This window comes from Nyctereutes procyonoides, unplaced genomic scaffold (genome assembly GCF_905146905.1).
Source record: "Nyctereutes procyonoides isolate TBG_1078 unplaced genomic scaffold, NYPRO_anot_genome, whole genome shotgun sequence".
Lineage (NCBI taxonomy): Eukaryota > Metazoa > Chordata > Mammalia > Carnivora > Canidae > Nyctereutes > Nyctereutes procyonoides.
In genome coordinates, this window is record NW_026575044.1 from 18047392 (window position 1) to 18063969 (window position 16578).

Sequence of the window (16578 nt, forward strand, 5' to 3'; positions counted from 1 at the left end):
TACTTTCTAGAGGAGCTGACAGATAAAAACATAAAAGCAAATTATATAGTATTTTAAGAGGCACTAATGCTTTGGAAAGAAGAAACTGAACAGCTGCGGAAGGGAGACGGGGCCAGGTTTTCAACATCTGGAACTTAAAAATGAAGCAAGGTACGAAAAATCTATACCAAGGACCCTCCTTTGTGTCTTACTTCTTCTTTGTCCTTTTCGGGCCCGACACTTCGCTTAGTAATGATAACATCCGTTTACTGACAGGCCTGTCGCTCTGCAGGGACCTTTCACGATTAGCCCATTTAATCTTCACCAAGTATCATCATTTCCCTTCACAAAAGAGGAAACCGAGGTGCAAATCTCAGGGCTACATCACGAAGCAGAGATTGAGGCTGACGGACCGGATCTTAACTACAGGTCCAAAACAAGATGCACAAACAGCCCTCCCCGGACTCCTCTAAGCCGGCGGGGGTGAGGTGTGCCAGGGCACCTGGGGTCCACACTGAGTGCGGGCTGGAGACAGCCGCGACTCTCGACCCGGGGGGGAGCCCGCATGCCAGCGCCGCACCACCTGTCGGAGGCTGAGTTAGGGCCGCACCCGCACGCGCCGAGCCTCGGGTCGGGGGCGGGGCCTGGGCGGAAGGGGGCGTGGCCACCTTCTGCTGTGGGTGGGAAACCACGCCTCCTTGGAGTGATTTGTCCTCCGCTGCGGCCCGTAGCGGCCCTGAGCCACCGCCCCTTCCCCGGGACTGGTGGAGATCCGGTCACGTGTTAAGTCCGGAGGCCGGAACCGGGCAGGTGGTGGGAAGCGCAGGGTTTTGACACAAACAAACGGCGACGGCGCTGCCGCAGGGTCTATGGCCGAGGCGGTGAGGCCCCCGCGCCGGGCCAAGGCCAAGGCCAGCCGCACTAAAACGAAGGTGAGGATCTCCCCGCCGCCCCCCCAGCCCCCAGGCCCTGGCGGGGGCGCCCTGTCCCCTTTTTCCTCTCTTGGGCCTGTCCAGCCAGGGCTACCCCACCGCCTGGGCTCCCCGCAGCCCCCGCCACCGACACCAGCCCTGTCCATCTGTCCCACCTCCCCACTCCCCCGAGCCCTCGTCTGACCTCAGGGGGCCCCTTTTTTTCTGCTTTCTTCCTGACTTTTCCTCACCTGGGTCTGGATTCCTGCCGGTGGAGCAGCCCTTCAATCCCCAGCCTCATCTTTGACTCTCTCTCTCTCTCTCTCTCTCTTTTTTTTTTTGTCCTTTAAACCTGGGAATGTTTATGTTTTCTCCCTCGCATGCACAGAGAGGGAAGGGACGTCTCCTCCACGCGTAGCAGGTACCCGCTGGCAGAGCCTTACGGATAGCGACACCCAGAAAGGAGATCGCAGCGACCTCCCTTTTCACTTTCGAAATTCAAGGTGATAGCGGTGCTGCTGCTGCTGCTGCTGCTGCTGCTATTTCTCATGATCCTGGTCGTTTATGACGGGGGACGAAGGTCCAGAAATGAAACCAGGGCAGGACTCACACAGTAGAGATGGGTTTGAATTTCCTGGCTCTCTCTCGTTGGTTTGTTTTGTTTTCAGCTGCAGCTTCACTTTTAATTTTTCTCCTACATATTTTCCGAAGCGACATCTGTTTTACAGTGAACAGATTCCATGCTGCCCCCAGCGTGGCTCGACCTAGATTATTCTGGCTTCCCTGGAACTGAATTTGCGTTAAGGAAACTAATGAGGGTAGTATTACAATTACTGGAAATGTCCTCTCCTGCAAGTGGGTGATGTTGCAGAGCAAGTGTAACTGAAAAATGGTACCCAGATCTGATTTTCTCTTGGGAACAAAGTTTTGACAGGAGACAAGTGTTCAAAGGTACCGTATTTAATGAGCCGTAAATGATGTATGTGACTCTCTTTCATTATGATGCATTTTAAAAGGGCTGCAATGGAGTTAGGCACATCAGCGTACCCAGGCCTGTGAGGAGTTACTCTTTGGGGCAAAAGCCATTTTGTTACCTAATTTAAGAAGCCTTTTTAAGAGAAAAAATGTTGCATTGTTTTGAGCTGGTAAAGAACTAGCTAGACAGAGGAGGGAGAAAGAAAGCACTTGGTGAACCATGCATAAAGTCCCTGAGCTAGAATACGGTAGTAGTGCGTAACATGTAAACATCAGTCATGTCGAGAGCAGAATGTTAAGTCTTAATCTGTAGGGTTTTTTTTTTTCTTTCAAATGAATAATGAAGCTAAACCAAGAGAAGTTTTATGGTAGGCCCAAAGTCGTGCAGTTTCACAACTCAAGTTAAAGTCAAAAGTCTAGTAGCTTAATAACTAAATCATATATTTACATGTCTCTGTAAATACTTAAAAACAGTTAAGAGGATTCTCTGTCAAGTTATTTTGATTGCAAAGGGATTTCTAAAATAAAAAGCTTAAGCTTTTAGCCTATCTTGAAAAACCAGTTGCTCATTTTATTGACATATTAGGACGATTTTCCTACACAGACATATGTTATTTATTAGAAGAGGCTTTCATTTCAGAGGTATTTGGTCAAACCAGAAATCCCGGATGCATACTTTTTTCTCACTCTCCAAATCTCATCTGTCACTAAGTCTTGCCAGTTGTATTTCTTAAATATTCTCTTAATTCTGCTCATTTTTCTCCATCCTACCATCACCATCCTCCAAGGAAGAGTTCTTGGATATCTGATAAACTGGCCTTTCCAAATTCATTCTTGTTGCCCATTCTCTAAACTAAAGCTGATTGATAGTTTTAAAAACAAAAAACAAAACTGATAACTCTCCTCCTCAAAACCTCTCAAAGGTTCCCCATTGCCCAGAGGCCAGAGTCCTTAGTCCTTAGTGTGGATGCAGGGCCCTAAATGATCCGGCTTCTATCTTTTCTCTTCAGCCTCAGGTATACCACTACTATCCATTTTGGTTCTTGTCTATCTATCTACCTACCTACCTACCTACCTACCTACCTATCTCTTTCTATCGATCTATCTATCTATCAATCATCTTCCTTCTGCTTCAGGGCCTTTGCACATGCTGTTTCTTTTGCCCTGTTACCTCATCCTACCCCTCTTCACTTAGCTAGCTGCTCAGTCATGAGATCTCTACTAAAACAGTACTTTCCTAGAAGAGCTTTCCCTTATCACTCTCACATTAGTCCTTCCTGCAGTAACACTCTGCACCCCCTTTGTCACTTGTCTCTTTTTTCACTTGTCTCACAGTTATTTTGTCAACAACTCTTCTCCCTCAGACTGTGTCCTCAATGAGCCAAGGTCTTGCTTGTTTCCAGTACCCTTCTTTCACAGCCCTTTATGCACTTGGTTATGTTTGCTGAATAAAGGAATAGATGCTGGTATTGAAGAGTATTTCTAATCTTTGTCACTTAGAAGAATTTAGTAAATTTCCTCTGGGTAGAATGAAAAAAAAAAAAAAACAAATGGAAAAGTCCATGACACCAGCAAGGCCTCCTACTTGTCATGGTAAAAATTGTTCTTTTAGTGTTGGTAGATCATTTTTAGTACTGGCTGTAGTTTGGCCATAATCGTAAAGTTCTACATTAATGAAATCTTTATTATCTGTGGTATAATTTGGCAGCTATTTATGGAGCCATAAAGCAGTTCCAAGACTCAGTTCAGGAAGTGAGTAGTGTCATGTGTTGTTCCCTTTAGATAGTTTGAGTGGCTTGTGGATTTTTTACCCAGCAGCTGACCTGCATTCCTCAGTGTTAATCATCTGGTAGATGACCTCACGTTGTTAGGTTGTAGTTACCACCTCATTCCTAATAGATTATCCTAATAACATTTTCATTTGTGTAGTACCATCATCTTCTACTAGAATATCCCCCACCTCAGAGGACCCTGACTTTGGTGATCTTGGTAGATTATGAGTTAAGAACAGTAGATTTTTAGATTTGGACTTATTCTACAGATGCAGTGTTTTTGTAGTCATGGACTGTGCACAGACATTTGTTAAATCCTGAACGCCAGCAACTCACTAATAGTAACAGCATATGGTAATTGCTAAGGATAGACCGAGATGTGGCCCAGAAAGCTGATCACAGAAAAGGAAAGACCTATAAATCCCCATCCCCTATTGCTCCTCAGACTGGATGATTTCTACCTCTTAGTTTTTTCCTCCCATGAGTAGTTACAGGAGTGGAGGTAGGGGGTGCTATATATTATTTAGTTCCTCTTGTGCCTCCTAAGATCCATTCATTTGTTGAGCAAACACTCATTCGTCACCCAGAAATTGTTCTAGGCACCTGGGAAGTAACAGAGGAAAATCAAAGAACCTGGCCTTAATGCAGTTTACATTTTTGAGGGAGAAGACAAACCAACAGCCCCCCTAAAAATCAATTAGGATGTTAGGAGATGGTAAGAGTTAGGAAAAGAGAAAAAAAACAAGGTACAGAGTTGGGGAGTACTGGTGAGAGATAAGGTTGGGTTGCAGTTTTCCGAGGTGACATTTAGGTAAAGACATGAAAGAGATGAGGGAGTCAGCCATGTGGATACTGGGGGAGAAGTGTTCCAGGCTAAGGCCCTAAGGGAGTGACTGGCCCGGTCTAGCCCCAGAACTGCAAGGAGGCAGTCTGGGTACGGTGGAGTGAAGGAGGGGAGAGTAGTGGGATGAAGCCAGAAAGGTAACACTAGGGCCAGGTCATGCAGGGCTGTATGGGCCCTTGTAGCAACTTCTCCTCTGAATGAAATATGTAATAAGCACCTCAGGGTTTTGAGCAGAATGGTGTGGTCTGAGTTATGCTTTAAAGGGTCACTGTGCTTACTGTGTGGAGAATAGACTGTAAAGGAGCAGGAGTAGAGGCAGAGACCTGAGAGATTGTTGCAGTGATCCAGGTGAGAGGTGACAGTGGCTGGGACCAGGCTTGTACAGGAGAGGTGGTGAGAAGTGTTTGAAGTCCGGAGTTTCTGCAGGTAGAGCCAAGAGGATTTGCTGATGATTTGGATCTGGCATGTGAGAAGAGAAAACAGTCACAGGTGACTCTGAGATGGAGGAGGTGGTGGGTGGAACAGGTTTGGGGGCTCTTTGGGAGTTCAGTTTTGAATATGCTAATTTTGAAACAAGTGTGTACTAGACAACCAAATGGAGATATAGAGTAGGGTTGGGAATGTGAATCTAGAGCTTGAGAGGGCTCCAGGTTGCGAGTAAGATCTGGGAGTCTTTGGGGTGCCTGGGTGGCTCAGTTGGTTAAATGTCTGACTCTTGATTTTGGCTCAAGTCGTGGTTTCAGAGTTGTGGGATCATGCCCTGCATTGGGCTCTGTGTTCAGTGGAAAGTCTGCTTGAGATCCTCTTCCTTTCCCCCTCTCCCACTCCTTCCCCACCCCTTCAAATAAATAAATTAAAAAAAAAAAAGATCTGGGAGTCTTTGGCATATAGTCACTAGCATATAGATAGTCATTTAAAGCCGGAGACTGAATTAGGTTACTTTGGGAATGAGTGTGGTACAGAAAGGTGATAAGGAAAGAACCTTGAGAGTTTGGGGAGAAGAGGAGGAATCAACAAAGGAATGTGAAGAATGACCAGTGAGGTAGTATGTGTCCCCAGTGCCTGTAACTGAGAGTATAGCGTTCCAGGAGCTGAGTGAAGGAAGTGTATGAAGAAGGAGGAAGAGGTCAAATCTGCAAAATGCTAATACATGAAGTAAAATTGTTAAGAGCAACAGGAAAGAGGTGGCAGCCAAGAGATGTATTCAAAGCAAAATGCAGAGGCCCCATCCTTCCCCAAGCCTTTCTACTTGTACAATACCCCTGTATACCCCAAGGAGAGCTGGTAAAATTGCCCCAAGAGCTCTTGATTTATAAAGACCCATGGGTCCAAGCCCTTTTTATCTGTTCTGTGCCAGACATTGTGCTAAGGCTGTAGATACAGACATTACTGATAAACAGACCCTACCTTTAGAATAATATGATAGAAGTATTGGACAAATGTGTAAACTTGGGATCCCTGGGTGGCGCAGCGGTTTGGCGCCTGCCTTTGGCCCAGGGCGTGATCCTGGAGACCCCGGATCGAATCCCACGTCGGGCTCCCGGTGCATGGAGCCTGCTTCTCCCTCTGCCTATGTCTCTGCCTCTCTCTCTCTCTCTCTCTCTCTGTGTGTGTGACTATAAATAAATAAAAATTAAAAAAAAAACAACCCCCCCCAAAATGTGTAAACTTGAGCCTTCATTGTTCATGAAGAAACAGCTCATTGTTATTTTTACAGAAAAAACAGAGTTGTAATTTTTTTTATTTACTCCAGTTCAGAGAGAAAGAATTGTGAGGAAACTTCCATTTTGTTTCCCAGAACCTACACTCTTCTTTTTCTTCTGATTACTAAAGTGCTCATTGGTTTAAGAAGTATGTGCATCTTAGTGGATGCACACACACAGAGAAATGTCTAGCAGAAATGAAATGTCCTGAATTCCATCCCCTGCAGATAACTGTTGGTAGTGGTTTGTGTGCAGTACTTATTTTTTTCCCATATGTACACAACACTCCAGAGCATGTTTACTGTGATGTATAGTTTTTCCTTGTTTATTAACAACTCTTCCATTTCTGTATAAGTGATTATTTTTCTTTCAGGGAATGATTTTCAAATATGTTCTCTACCTGTTTGTAACTCATATGGAGATCAAAAGTAAAGAATTAAAGATTCCTAATCTCCTGGCCATTTTTAGTTGTAAGACATGTGTCTTTTGCTTAAAATTATATAAGTACGAATTTTGGCACACATGACTTGATACACATGGAGTTGTGTTTGGATTTTATTTTGTGATCTGTAATGATGATTACACATATAATATGTCCTCCTATATTTTTATCTCTAGTTAACTCAAGTAGGTAAAATAATTGGAAGCTGGCTTTTTTCATTTTTAAGTGAAATTTTACATTTTTAGTGTAAGAATAGATCCTGATTTTGGCATTAAAGTTGAGCTTCCTTTGAATTCATTGGATATTCTCTCTGCTTTCTGAGAGATATATAAAAATAAAATTCTGAATGTGCCACAGCACCTGGTATGTTGGATGATTGAATTTGTTGGATGATTGAATAATTTCTTTATTTACATTTCTTTGTTCTAGTGCCTAAGACAGAGCCCAGTGTACAGTTGGTACTCAGTATATCCTTGTGATTTATGGGTCATCACCATTGTCTCAAGAACCATTTATTGAGTATTGTCAAAAATCAGAGGTAGATCAGATCCAAAGACATAAGATATAGTCTCTGGCCCTCAGATACTTATAGTTTATTGGGGGGGAGGGGGAGACAAAACATAGAGATAAATTAACCTATAACCAGGGCTGGATGACAAGTACATACAGCAGGAGTTCAGAGTAAAGCATGTGTAGAAGGGTTGGTGTGGTCATTGAAAGAAGATTTTGTCTTGAGGCATGATCACAACTGAGTCATCAAAGACACTGAGTACCAGAGTTAAGAGTCAGTCTTTCATTAAGTGGAGAGCTGTGACTATTTGTGGTGTGTTCAGAGCAGTGTTTTAGGGAGCCAGTGTTACAATGGTGTTTGGGATGAATTGATGGTTGGGGCAAAGCCTGGAGGCTTGCAGACCATTCAGGACCTGCTCCCCTACTTGGTGATTTGGGAAAGTGAAGTAAGCCACAGGGAGCTCACCACTGCTCTTGAGCTGTGGCATCAGTGGTGACCTTGGCAAATCCCCTGTCTTTTCACATTCATGCTGTAGAGGTCCTAACTCTGTCCTGGGATCTGCGAGGGAGCAATGTTAGGCCTTTGCCATCAGCTCAAACGGTTGTCCACCCTTCCCTCCAGGTTGCCTTCCCTGGTCTGGATAGTCCATTTGAATCAAAGCATCAGCTTCTCTGTCCTTCTCCCACTCCTTCCTTGGGCCAACTCTGGGTTAATTCCTCTTTGGACCTCACTTCCCTAATCAGTATAGGTAGAGTTTTCTTTGGTTCCAATTTGGAAACCCAGAGAAGCACTGAGTTGTACCCCAGAGGAAATAAAAGCCTAAACAAAGTCTTGTGTGTTCTTTCCAGAGAGGCTAGGATGTTTTTTAAAAAGTTCATTTGACTCTCTGGCCTCTGTCTGTTGCTAGAGCTGCTCGGAGTGGGCAGGCAAGTTTGGGAGCAGCAGCTAGAGAGTTCATTTTGTTTAGTGCAGGGAAAGAATTCGAAATTGCAAGGGCAATCCTGGAGTGGGGAGAGGGCACACAGTGAGGTGGGGTTGAAGTAGCGTGAGATGGGACACAAGGAGGATACAAACTGCCTGAGGGATGGGTTGGATAGGAAGGCTCTAGAAGCCTGTGTGTTGGAGGAGGAGGGTTGCTTTCTGTGTCCTTGATCATGTGAACTGTCTTGTGGCTGTTTCCAGCTCACTTGTCTTCTCTTCCAATTAGCATTTAACACCCCCAGAGGTCTCTTCCAGCTTAAGAAAAGAGAAATAAAAACCTTTTCATTCCACATTCTAGTCTCTACTTCCTTACTTCTTATTCATCAGGTCACTAAATTTTAAAAATTTATCGTCTATGATTTTAATAGCTTTATTGAGATGTAATTCACACACTACACAATTCACCTATATATTGTGTTAATTCAGTGTTTTTTAGTATGATCATAAAGTTGTGCATCCATCACCACAGTTAGGAGCTACCAAACTATCTTTAGTAGTGGCTGCATCATGTTAAAATCGCACCAGCAGTCAATGAGGGTTCTAATTCCCCTATATCCTTACTGTCACTTATTATCTGACTTTAAATAGTTCTCCTAGGGGATATATGACATGGTGTCTCATGATTTTGATTTGGTTTTCTCTAATGGCTAATGATGTTAGCATCTTTCTATGTGCCATTTGTATATTTTCTTTGGAGAAATGTCTATTCATAGCCTTTGCCCATTTTTAAGTTGGGTTATTCATCTTTTTATAATTGGGTTACAAGAGTTCTTTTTTTAAATTCTGGATATAAGCACCTTATAATTGATTTGCAACTATTTCCTCCCATTCCATGAGTTACCTTTTTCACTTTTTTCAAGGTGTGATTTTCAGCACAAATATTTTTAGTTTTTATGAAGTCCAATTTATTTTTTTCTGTTATTATTTGTACTTTTCATGTCATGCGTAACCCAAGATCATTAAGATTTACACCTATGTTTTCTCCTAAGAGTATTAAAGTTTTAACACTTACTGCAAGTTAAAGTTTTAACTCTGGTCCTTTTTGAATTATTTTTTTGTATATGTTGGAAGGCAAAGGTCCAGTTTCACTCTTTGTGGATATCTGTTGTTAATCACCATTTGTTGAAGACTACTCATTGAGCATTATATTGTCTTGGCATCCTTGTTGAAAACCACCTGACCTTAAATACAAAGTTTTCTTTCTGGATTCTCAATTCTCTTCCATTGATCTATTCGTCTGTATGCTTTTAACCCACTCTCTTTATTACTCTAGTTTTGTAGTAGGTTTTGAAGTTGCAAAGTATGAGATCTCCTTTATTCTTCTTTTTCAAGATTGTTCTGAGTCACTTGCATTTTCTTATGAATTTAAGGATCCAGCTTGTCATTTTCTTCAAAAAAGGCAGCTAGAATTTTGATTGAGATTATGTTTAATCTGTATATCAATTTGAGGACTGCTATCTTAAAACATTGTGATCTGATCCATGAACATGAGATGTGTTTCCATTTATTAAGTCTTTAATTTCTTTTAAAAACATTCAGCAAAAAACAAAAAACATTCAGCAATTTTCAGAGTTCAACTTTTACAATTCTTTTGTTAAATTTATCTCTATACATTTTATTCTTTGTTCATTATGAATGAAGATTTTTTTTTTTTTTAGTTTTATGTTTTGATTGTTCAGCTCACTGAAATTTGGCCTTTCCCTTGACTAATACACTGGCATCCTCTCACTGTAGTAACCATAGGCCTCTGTCTCCTGATTTTCTCTTTCTGACCTCCCAGTCTGACAAACCTGTTTATTATAGAAGTGTACGAAACATCATTGAAGTGTGTCCACTTCTTCATTTTCTTATAAATACTCGTGTAATGCTCTGTTTTTTTTTTTTTTAGATTTTATTTATTTATTCATGAGAGACACAGAGAGAGAGAGAGAGAGAGAGAGAGAGAGAGAGAGGCAGAGACACAGGCAGAGGGAGAAGCAGGCTTCCTGTGAGGAACCTGCTATGGGACTAGATCCCAGAACCTCGGGATCATGCCCTGAGCTGAAGGCAGCCGCTCAACCACTGAGCCACCCTGGCATCCCTCATGTAATGCCCTTTGTTATTCATGATTTTAGGCAACTTGACAAACTTTTTTGTATGCATTATGTGGCTCATATCCTAATCTGATATCCACAGTTCATAGTGTAGATTAAAGTAATTTTGGAGGCACATTGCTTCTTCAATCACCACCATTTGTAAATGTTTGGTAGCCATTACCAGGAAGTGACCTTAAATTCCATTTCAAAAACATTTATCTTTTCTTCCTAGTATTAGGTACATATAAATGTCTTACATTTTCTTCCTAGTATTAGGTACATATAAATGTCTTACATTTTTGGCTCTTGTCAACTTTTTGCTGGACGTGCTGAACAACACAATCCAAAATCACTGATAACTTATATAACTTCCTTAAAATTTCATAGTGAAAAGGGAGTATTTGAGTGATACAGTCATTTTTTTCAGTTTGTTCAAATGTAACAATTTAAAATAATTTTCCTATAATTTTTTCTTCTTTATTAGCTTGTTTTCCTATGTATCTAGTTTGTGTGTTAATGCCTGAGATTTTTTTTTTAATTTAAAGGTTTGATTTTACTCATCAGAGACAGAGGCAGAGACATAGGCAGAGGGAGAAGCAGGCTCCCAGCAAGGAGCCCAGTGTGGGATTCGATCCCATGACTCAGGGATCACACCCTGAGCCAAAGGCAGATGCTTGACCACTGGGCCACCCAGGAGTCCTGAGATTTTTTTTTTAAACCATAACTCATTTTATTGTATTTTTTAAAGTTAACTTTTGTTTTTTTGCCTTTGGTTTTTGGAGATCATTTTGGACTTCATGGAAAGTTGTAAATATAATACAAGGGAGTTCCATATACCCTTCATGCAGCTTCCTCTGATGTCAGCCTGTCACAAAATCTTAGTTTTATGGTATAGAACATTTATCACAACCAAGAAGTTAATGTTGGTACAATGCTATTAACTCAAATATAGAACTTATTTGGATTTCAACAATTTTCCTACTACTGTTCTTTTTCTCTTCCAGGATCCAGTCCAGGTCCTACATGGCATTTAGTTGTTCTGCCTTTGTTGTTTCCTCCAATCTCCTGATAGTTCCTCAGTCTTTTCTTTGACTATAACATTTCTGTTATTTTTTTAAAAAAGATTTATTTATTTGAGAGAGAGTGCGATCACGAGGAAGGGGAGAGGGAGAGAGAAACTTTAGCAGTTTCCATGATGAGCATGGCACCGATGTGGGGCTTGATCTCATGACTCTAGGATCATGAACTGAGCTGAAACCAAGAGCCAGATGTTTAACTGACTACATCACCCAAGGGCTCCATGTTTCTGTTATTTTGTAGACTGTTCTTTGAGTTTTTGTCTAGTGTTTTTTAATTTTTTTATTTTTATTAGATTGTGGTTATCCATTATTGGAAGGGATACTTGAAGAGATGATAGGCTTTCTCAGACTATCACATGGGGATATGCTACTGTCATATTAATATTGGTCATGCAGTTAAAGTATTGTTTGCCAGAATTCTTCTCTGAACCTGTTACTCCTTTGCAATTACTAAATATTTGGAAGATACTTTGATGCTATGCAGCTCTCTTATTTCTGCTTACATTTTCACTCACTTTAGCATTCATCAGTAGATCTTGCCTGTGGCAGTTATTACCATGGTATTGTAATGATGACTTTTCTGTTTTTCTCATTCCATCTACATTTATTGATTGGAATTCTGTAAGGAGGAATGTCATTTTTTGCCCGTTTATTATTTATTTATGTCAGCACAGACTCATGATATTTGTTTTATTTTGTAGGTTATAACCTAATACTGTAGTTTCTTATGTTATTGCTCAAGTTATTTGACTTTATCTGCATGAGTTTTCAGTGAATATGTTTGTCAAAATGAAGAGAAATCTATTGAGGCCTAAGCTACTTGGAGACTGTTCTGTTGACCTCTAGGAGAATGGAGAGCAACCTAATTAAAACTTTCCTCCTCCATTCTTTTCTTTTTTTTAAGATTTTATTTATTTATTCATGAGAGACACAGAGAGAGGCAGAGACACAGGCAGAGGGAGAAGCAGGCTCCATGCAGAGAGCCCGATGTGGGACTCGATCCCGGGACTCCAGGATCATGACCTGGGCCGAAGGCAGTGTTAGACCGCTGAGCCACCCAGGCGTCCCATCCTCCTCCTCTGTTCTTGAATCATAATTTGCTACTTATTTTTATGTTTTTTTTCTGTTGGGATTAGACTAGTGAATCTCCCAAACTTAACATAGTCAAAATTGAATAATAATAGGAAATATGGAACACATTGCTTATGAAGTTTATTTAGATTCCATTTGCTAAATTATAAAATTTATATTTTGTATACAATTTAAGAATTTCTCATGTTGAAAGCATCAATTATTTCTACATTATAAATTATTTCACATTATAAATCTCATTTTTAGGAAAAGAAGAAATCTGAAACCCTTCAGAGGGAAGAATCTGATGCAGTCTCCCTTCCAAAAACCTCCAGAGAGCTGGAAATCCCTACTCCAGCTTGTGAATTCAAAGGAGACTGTCTGAAGGTGTTAACTGAGTGCCAGCTCCAGAATGCTGCCAGTGGACAAAACGAGAGTGAGATGTTTGAAGTACCACTCACCTCCCTGACTATAAGCAATGAAGGGTCCCTGACGCTGAACACAGAGACCCTAAAGGAAGGGGAGGAGGTCAGAGCCTGTGTTGGGGACGACGCAATGAAGGTCGACTCTGGAGACAATGTTGGAACCAAAGTAGAAATCCCCAAGAACTTTCCAGAAGTAGAGGAAAATAAATTGTTACAATGTGGACCTTCTGGAGGCACCTCACAATCTAATTTTTCTTACTCTCAGCAGGAAATGGAAAATTTACAGGTCAGAGAAACTCAGAAAAAGAAAGCAGACAAACAAGCCTTGGGTCTTTCTTCAGAGGTGCTACATAATGTTGGCTTGCAGAGTTCTTGTGAAGCCAAAGACATTTTTCAGCCACCTAGAGTGAAAAAACTGTATCCTCAGTTGCCAGCCGAAATTGCTGGAGAAATACCAGCTTTGGTGGCAGTGAAACCCTTGTTTCGGAATGAGCGACTCTACCCAGAGCTCCCATCTCAACCAGAACTCATACCATTTACTAAAGAACAGCTAAAAATCTTTGAACCTGGTTCATGGCTGGAAAATGTTGAGTCGTATTTAGAAGAATTTGACAGCATGGCTCATCAGGACAGGCATGAATTTTATGAGTTGCTTTTGAACTACTCACGATGTAGGAAGCAGCTGCTGCTGGCTGAAGCTGAGCTACTTGCTCTGACGTCTGATTGCCAAAATGCAAAAAGTCGACTGTGGCACTTTAAGGAGGAACAGCTGTCTGTGCAGGTATTTTGACTAGTATTCTGTAAAGCTTTTAGGAGCCTGGGGGATTTGCAGTGGAAGGACTGTTCTTGTGATGCCATCCAGGTGTGGAGTATGCTTATATTTACATTGACCCTGTCCTAGCCCAGAGTAGTATGGTGTAGGAGTCACAAAGCCAGATACCTACAGTGGCCATGCAGGTGACCTGGAGGAATGTAGTGTGCCCAGTGGGACGGTGGTCCCTGGGTAAGCTCATGCCTGGTCCAGTGGGGGCAGCAGCTCTTGGGTTCTGGCTGACTGTTGCCGCAATATTGTGCTGGGCCAGTATTGTTACATCTTTTCATTTCCTAAGAGCAGCTGGATATCTGGATTTCTATGTGAAGGATCCTGATTTGTAAATGTTGGCAACAAAGTAGAGAGTAGAGGCCAAGTAAGCCATGTTTCCAGGACAGATTTGGCCTGTGGACCCTTTGGTTTGTAACCTTGGGCAAAATGCCAGGAACATCCAAGTGGGTAGAGAGTGTCAAGGAGAGGATGATCTGTGGAATAAACTTGAGAGATGAGGAAACAGGAAGGCAATTAGTTGTGACTCTGTGGAGGCCACGGTGACCATTAAGGGAAGCCATTTCACCAGGGCCTGGGAAGGACAGCAAGGAAGAGAAGGCCACTGTTGGCAAGTTTGGCCAAGAAGGGAAGTGAAGGGAAGCTGGAGGACATAGGAGAAACATGTGCTTTCCCTCATCCCTAATCTTTGCTCATTGGGAGACCTGTGTATCTCTCTTTGTAGGAAGAAAGGAGTCCATGGAGAGGGGAAAAAGGTGAGGGGGTAGAATCAGGAACACAGCTGGAGGTTATTAGTATTGGAAAGGAGAGGAGTTTCTTTTGATCAGAATCACAAAGAATGAGGGTAGGTACAGAGATATTTTGAAGTCCCTTGAAGTTGTGGGGATATCACATTGACTTCCGTGTTTATAGAGTTGAAGATAAGATTATCAATCATGAAACTCTTAGGGACAAGTTCTATTATTTTCTTCTTAGGGTTTCTTTTTCCTTCTTTGACCTTATGATGCTTTGTGATTGGCATGATCTCTTTTGGCACCTCATTATATATTTGACTTCTTGTTCCCTGGATGGTAGTCTTTATAAATCCCCTTGCTGTGATTTATAAGCTCTTTGAAGGTGGTACCAAAGCCAACACATTGTATGCCTGCAGGCTGATTACTTCAAGTGTAAAGAGTTAACTGGTGTCTTATTTTACCCTTTTGTCCACTGCTAGGGTATCTGTGCAGATCAAGTGAAGGTTTCAGGCTATCACCGCTTCCAAAGAGTAGAGATGAATGAAAATGCACTGGGGGAGCTAAAGAAGCTATTTGATGCCAAATCTGAGCACCTCCATCAGACCCTTGCTCTGCATTCGTACACTTCTGTGCTCTCAAAATTGCAAGTGGAGTCATACATTTATGCCTTACTCAATAGTTCAGCTCTTCTGAGATCTTTAGCAGTTCAAGGCCGAGGTATGTGAATCCCGAAAGTCTCACTCTTGTGTCTGCAATGAAAAAAGAATTGAGGAGTTGGTTGAATTGATTGTGTACTAATTGGTATCTTAAGGGAACATTTGTGCCAGCTGTTTCACCTGGCCTTGCCTTGCCCAGAGTAGGATTGAGATCTGCCTTAATAACATTTCTTGGGGGATCCCTGGGTGGCGCAGCGGTTTGGCGCCTGCCTTTGGCTCAGGGCGCGATCCTGGAGACCCGGGATCGAATCCCATATCGAGCTCCCAGTGCATGGAGCCTGCTTCTCCCTCTGCCTGTGTCTCTGCCTCTCTCTCTCTCTCTCTCTGTGACTATCATAAATAAATAAATTTAAAAAATTTAAAAAAAAATAACATTTCTTGGGAGCAATGCTAGGTCTCCCTTCCCCGTGGCTGTTAGTCTCTGCTTCTCTGGGAAGTCAAAAAGCTTGCTTTTATAATTAATGTTCCTTAGTCCCAATTTATGTGCTGTTGACCAAGTAGAATTCAAATACATTTTGATTCTAAAACTGATACTCAGCATACTTTTTCATCCTGTGTCTTTTCTACTTTATTTTTGCTTGTCTGGTTTCTTGGGCTGTTTATAAAACTTTCATCAGAGGATCAATAATGTTCTGCATTTTTCATTGTATTTGGGTTTTACAAAACTAGCTTTAATTGTATAATATGTTAGATATGAATTAGTTAATTGAATTACACAATTTTTATTTCTGGGGAGATATTAGGAATATTTACAGTAGGAGCATCCTGGGTGCCTGCATGCTCAGGTGTTGATATTCTTATCACCATCTGACTTTTGATTTTGGCTCAGATCATAATCTCAGGGCTGTGAGATCAAGCCTCGCGTTGGGCTCTCCATTGGGCGTTGAGATTCTATCTCTTCTCTCCTGCTCTCTCAAAAAAAAAAAAAAAAAAATCCCCCCACCCCCGCCCGTTGTTTTCACAACTAATCAAAGAGCTGGGGTTAGACCAGAGATCTGCTGATTTTTAAATAAAAAATGGATTTTGATGAAGTTAATTTTCCCTTACTTTGTACTATTTCACAAAGTTAAATACTTTTTTGAATTACATATTTAGTAGAAATTCAGATTTTTTAAAAAAGTTTTATTTATTCAAGTAGTCTCTATACCCAACGTGGGGCTTGAACTCATGATCCCAAGATCGAGTCACATGCTCTTCCAACTGAGCCAGGTGCCCCAAAATTCTGATATTTTTGACGCATCTTTTCTCCTTGGATTTTTATCTGAACTAAGTATTTTGAAAAGATTTTATTTATCTATTTATTTATTTATAGGTAGAGACACTAAAAATTCTCTCCAAAACACCATTTACTTGAGGTTCATTTAATCCTCTTTTTAATTTATAGCTTGTAAACAGACAGAAAGCTTTCCTTCTGACCTGTGTCAACTAAAGGAGTGCATTAGTGTCTTATTCATGTTCACCAGGAGAGTTAATGAAGATGCTCAGTTCCATGACGATATTCTTCTCTGGCTGCAGAAATTGGTAAGGGAACAAATAATTG

General features: G+C 41.4%; 1 protein-coding gene across 1 annotated transcript in view; it reads left to right on the top strand.

Moving 5' to 3' along the window:
- Positions 1 to 782: 782 nt before the first annotated feature.
- Positions 783 to 16578, top strand: part of EPG5 (ectopic P-granules 5 autophagy tethering factor) — a 103711-nt gene continuing 87915 nt past the window's right edge. Inside the window, exons 1-4 of the mRNA XM_055323547.1 lie at positions 783 to 911; positions 12611 to 13549; positions 14802 to 15039; positions 16423 to 16559. Of these exons, the coding sequence (XP_055179522.1) occupies positions 849 to 911; positions 12611 to 13549; positions 14802 to 15039; positions 16423 to 16559 (1377 nt within the window). The 5' untranslated portion in view covers positions 783 to 848. The remainder of the gene's footprint in view (positions 912 to 12610; positions 13550 to 14801; positions 15040 to 16422; positions 16560 to 16578) is intronic.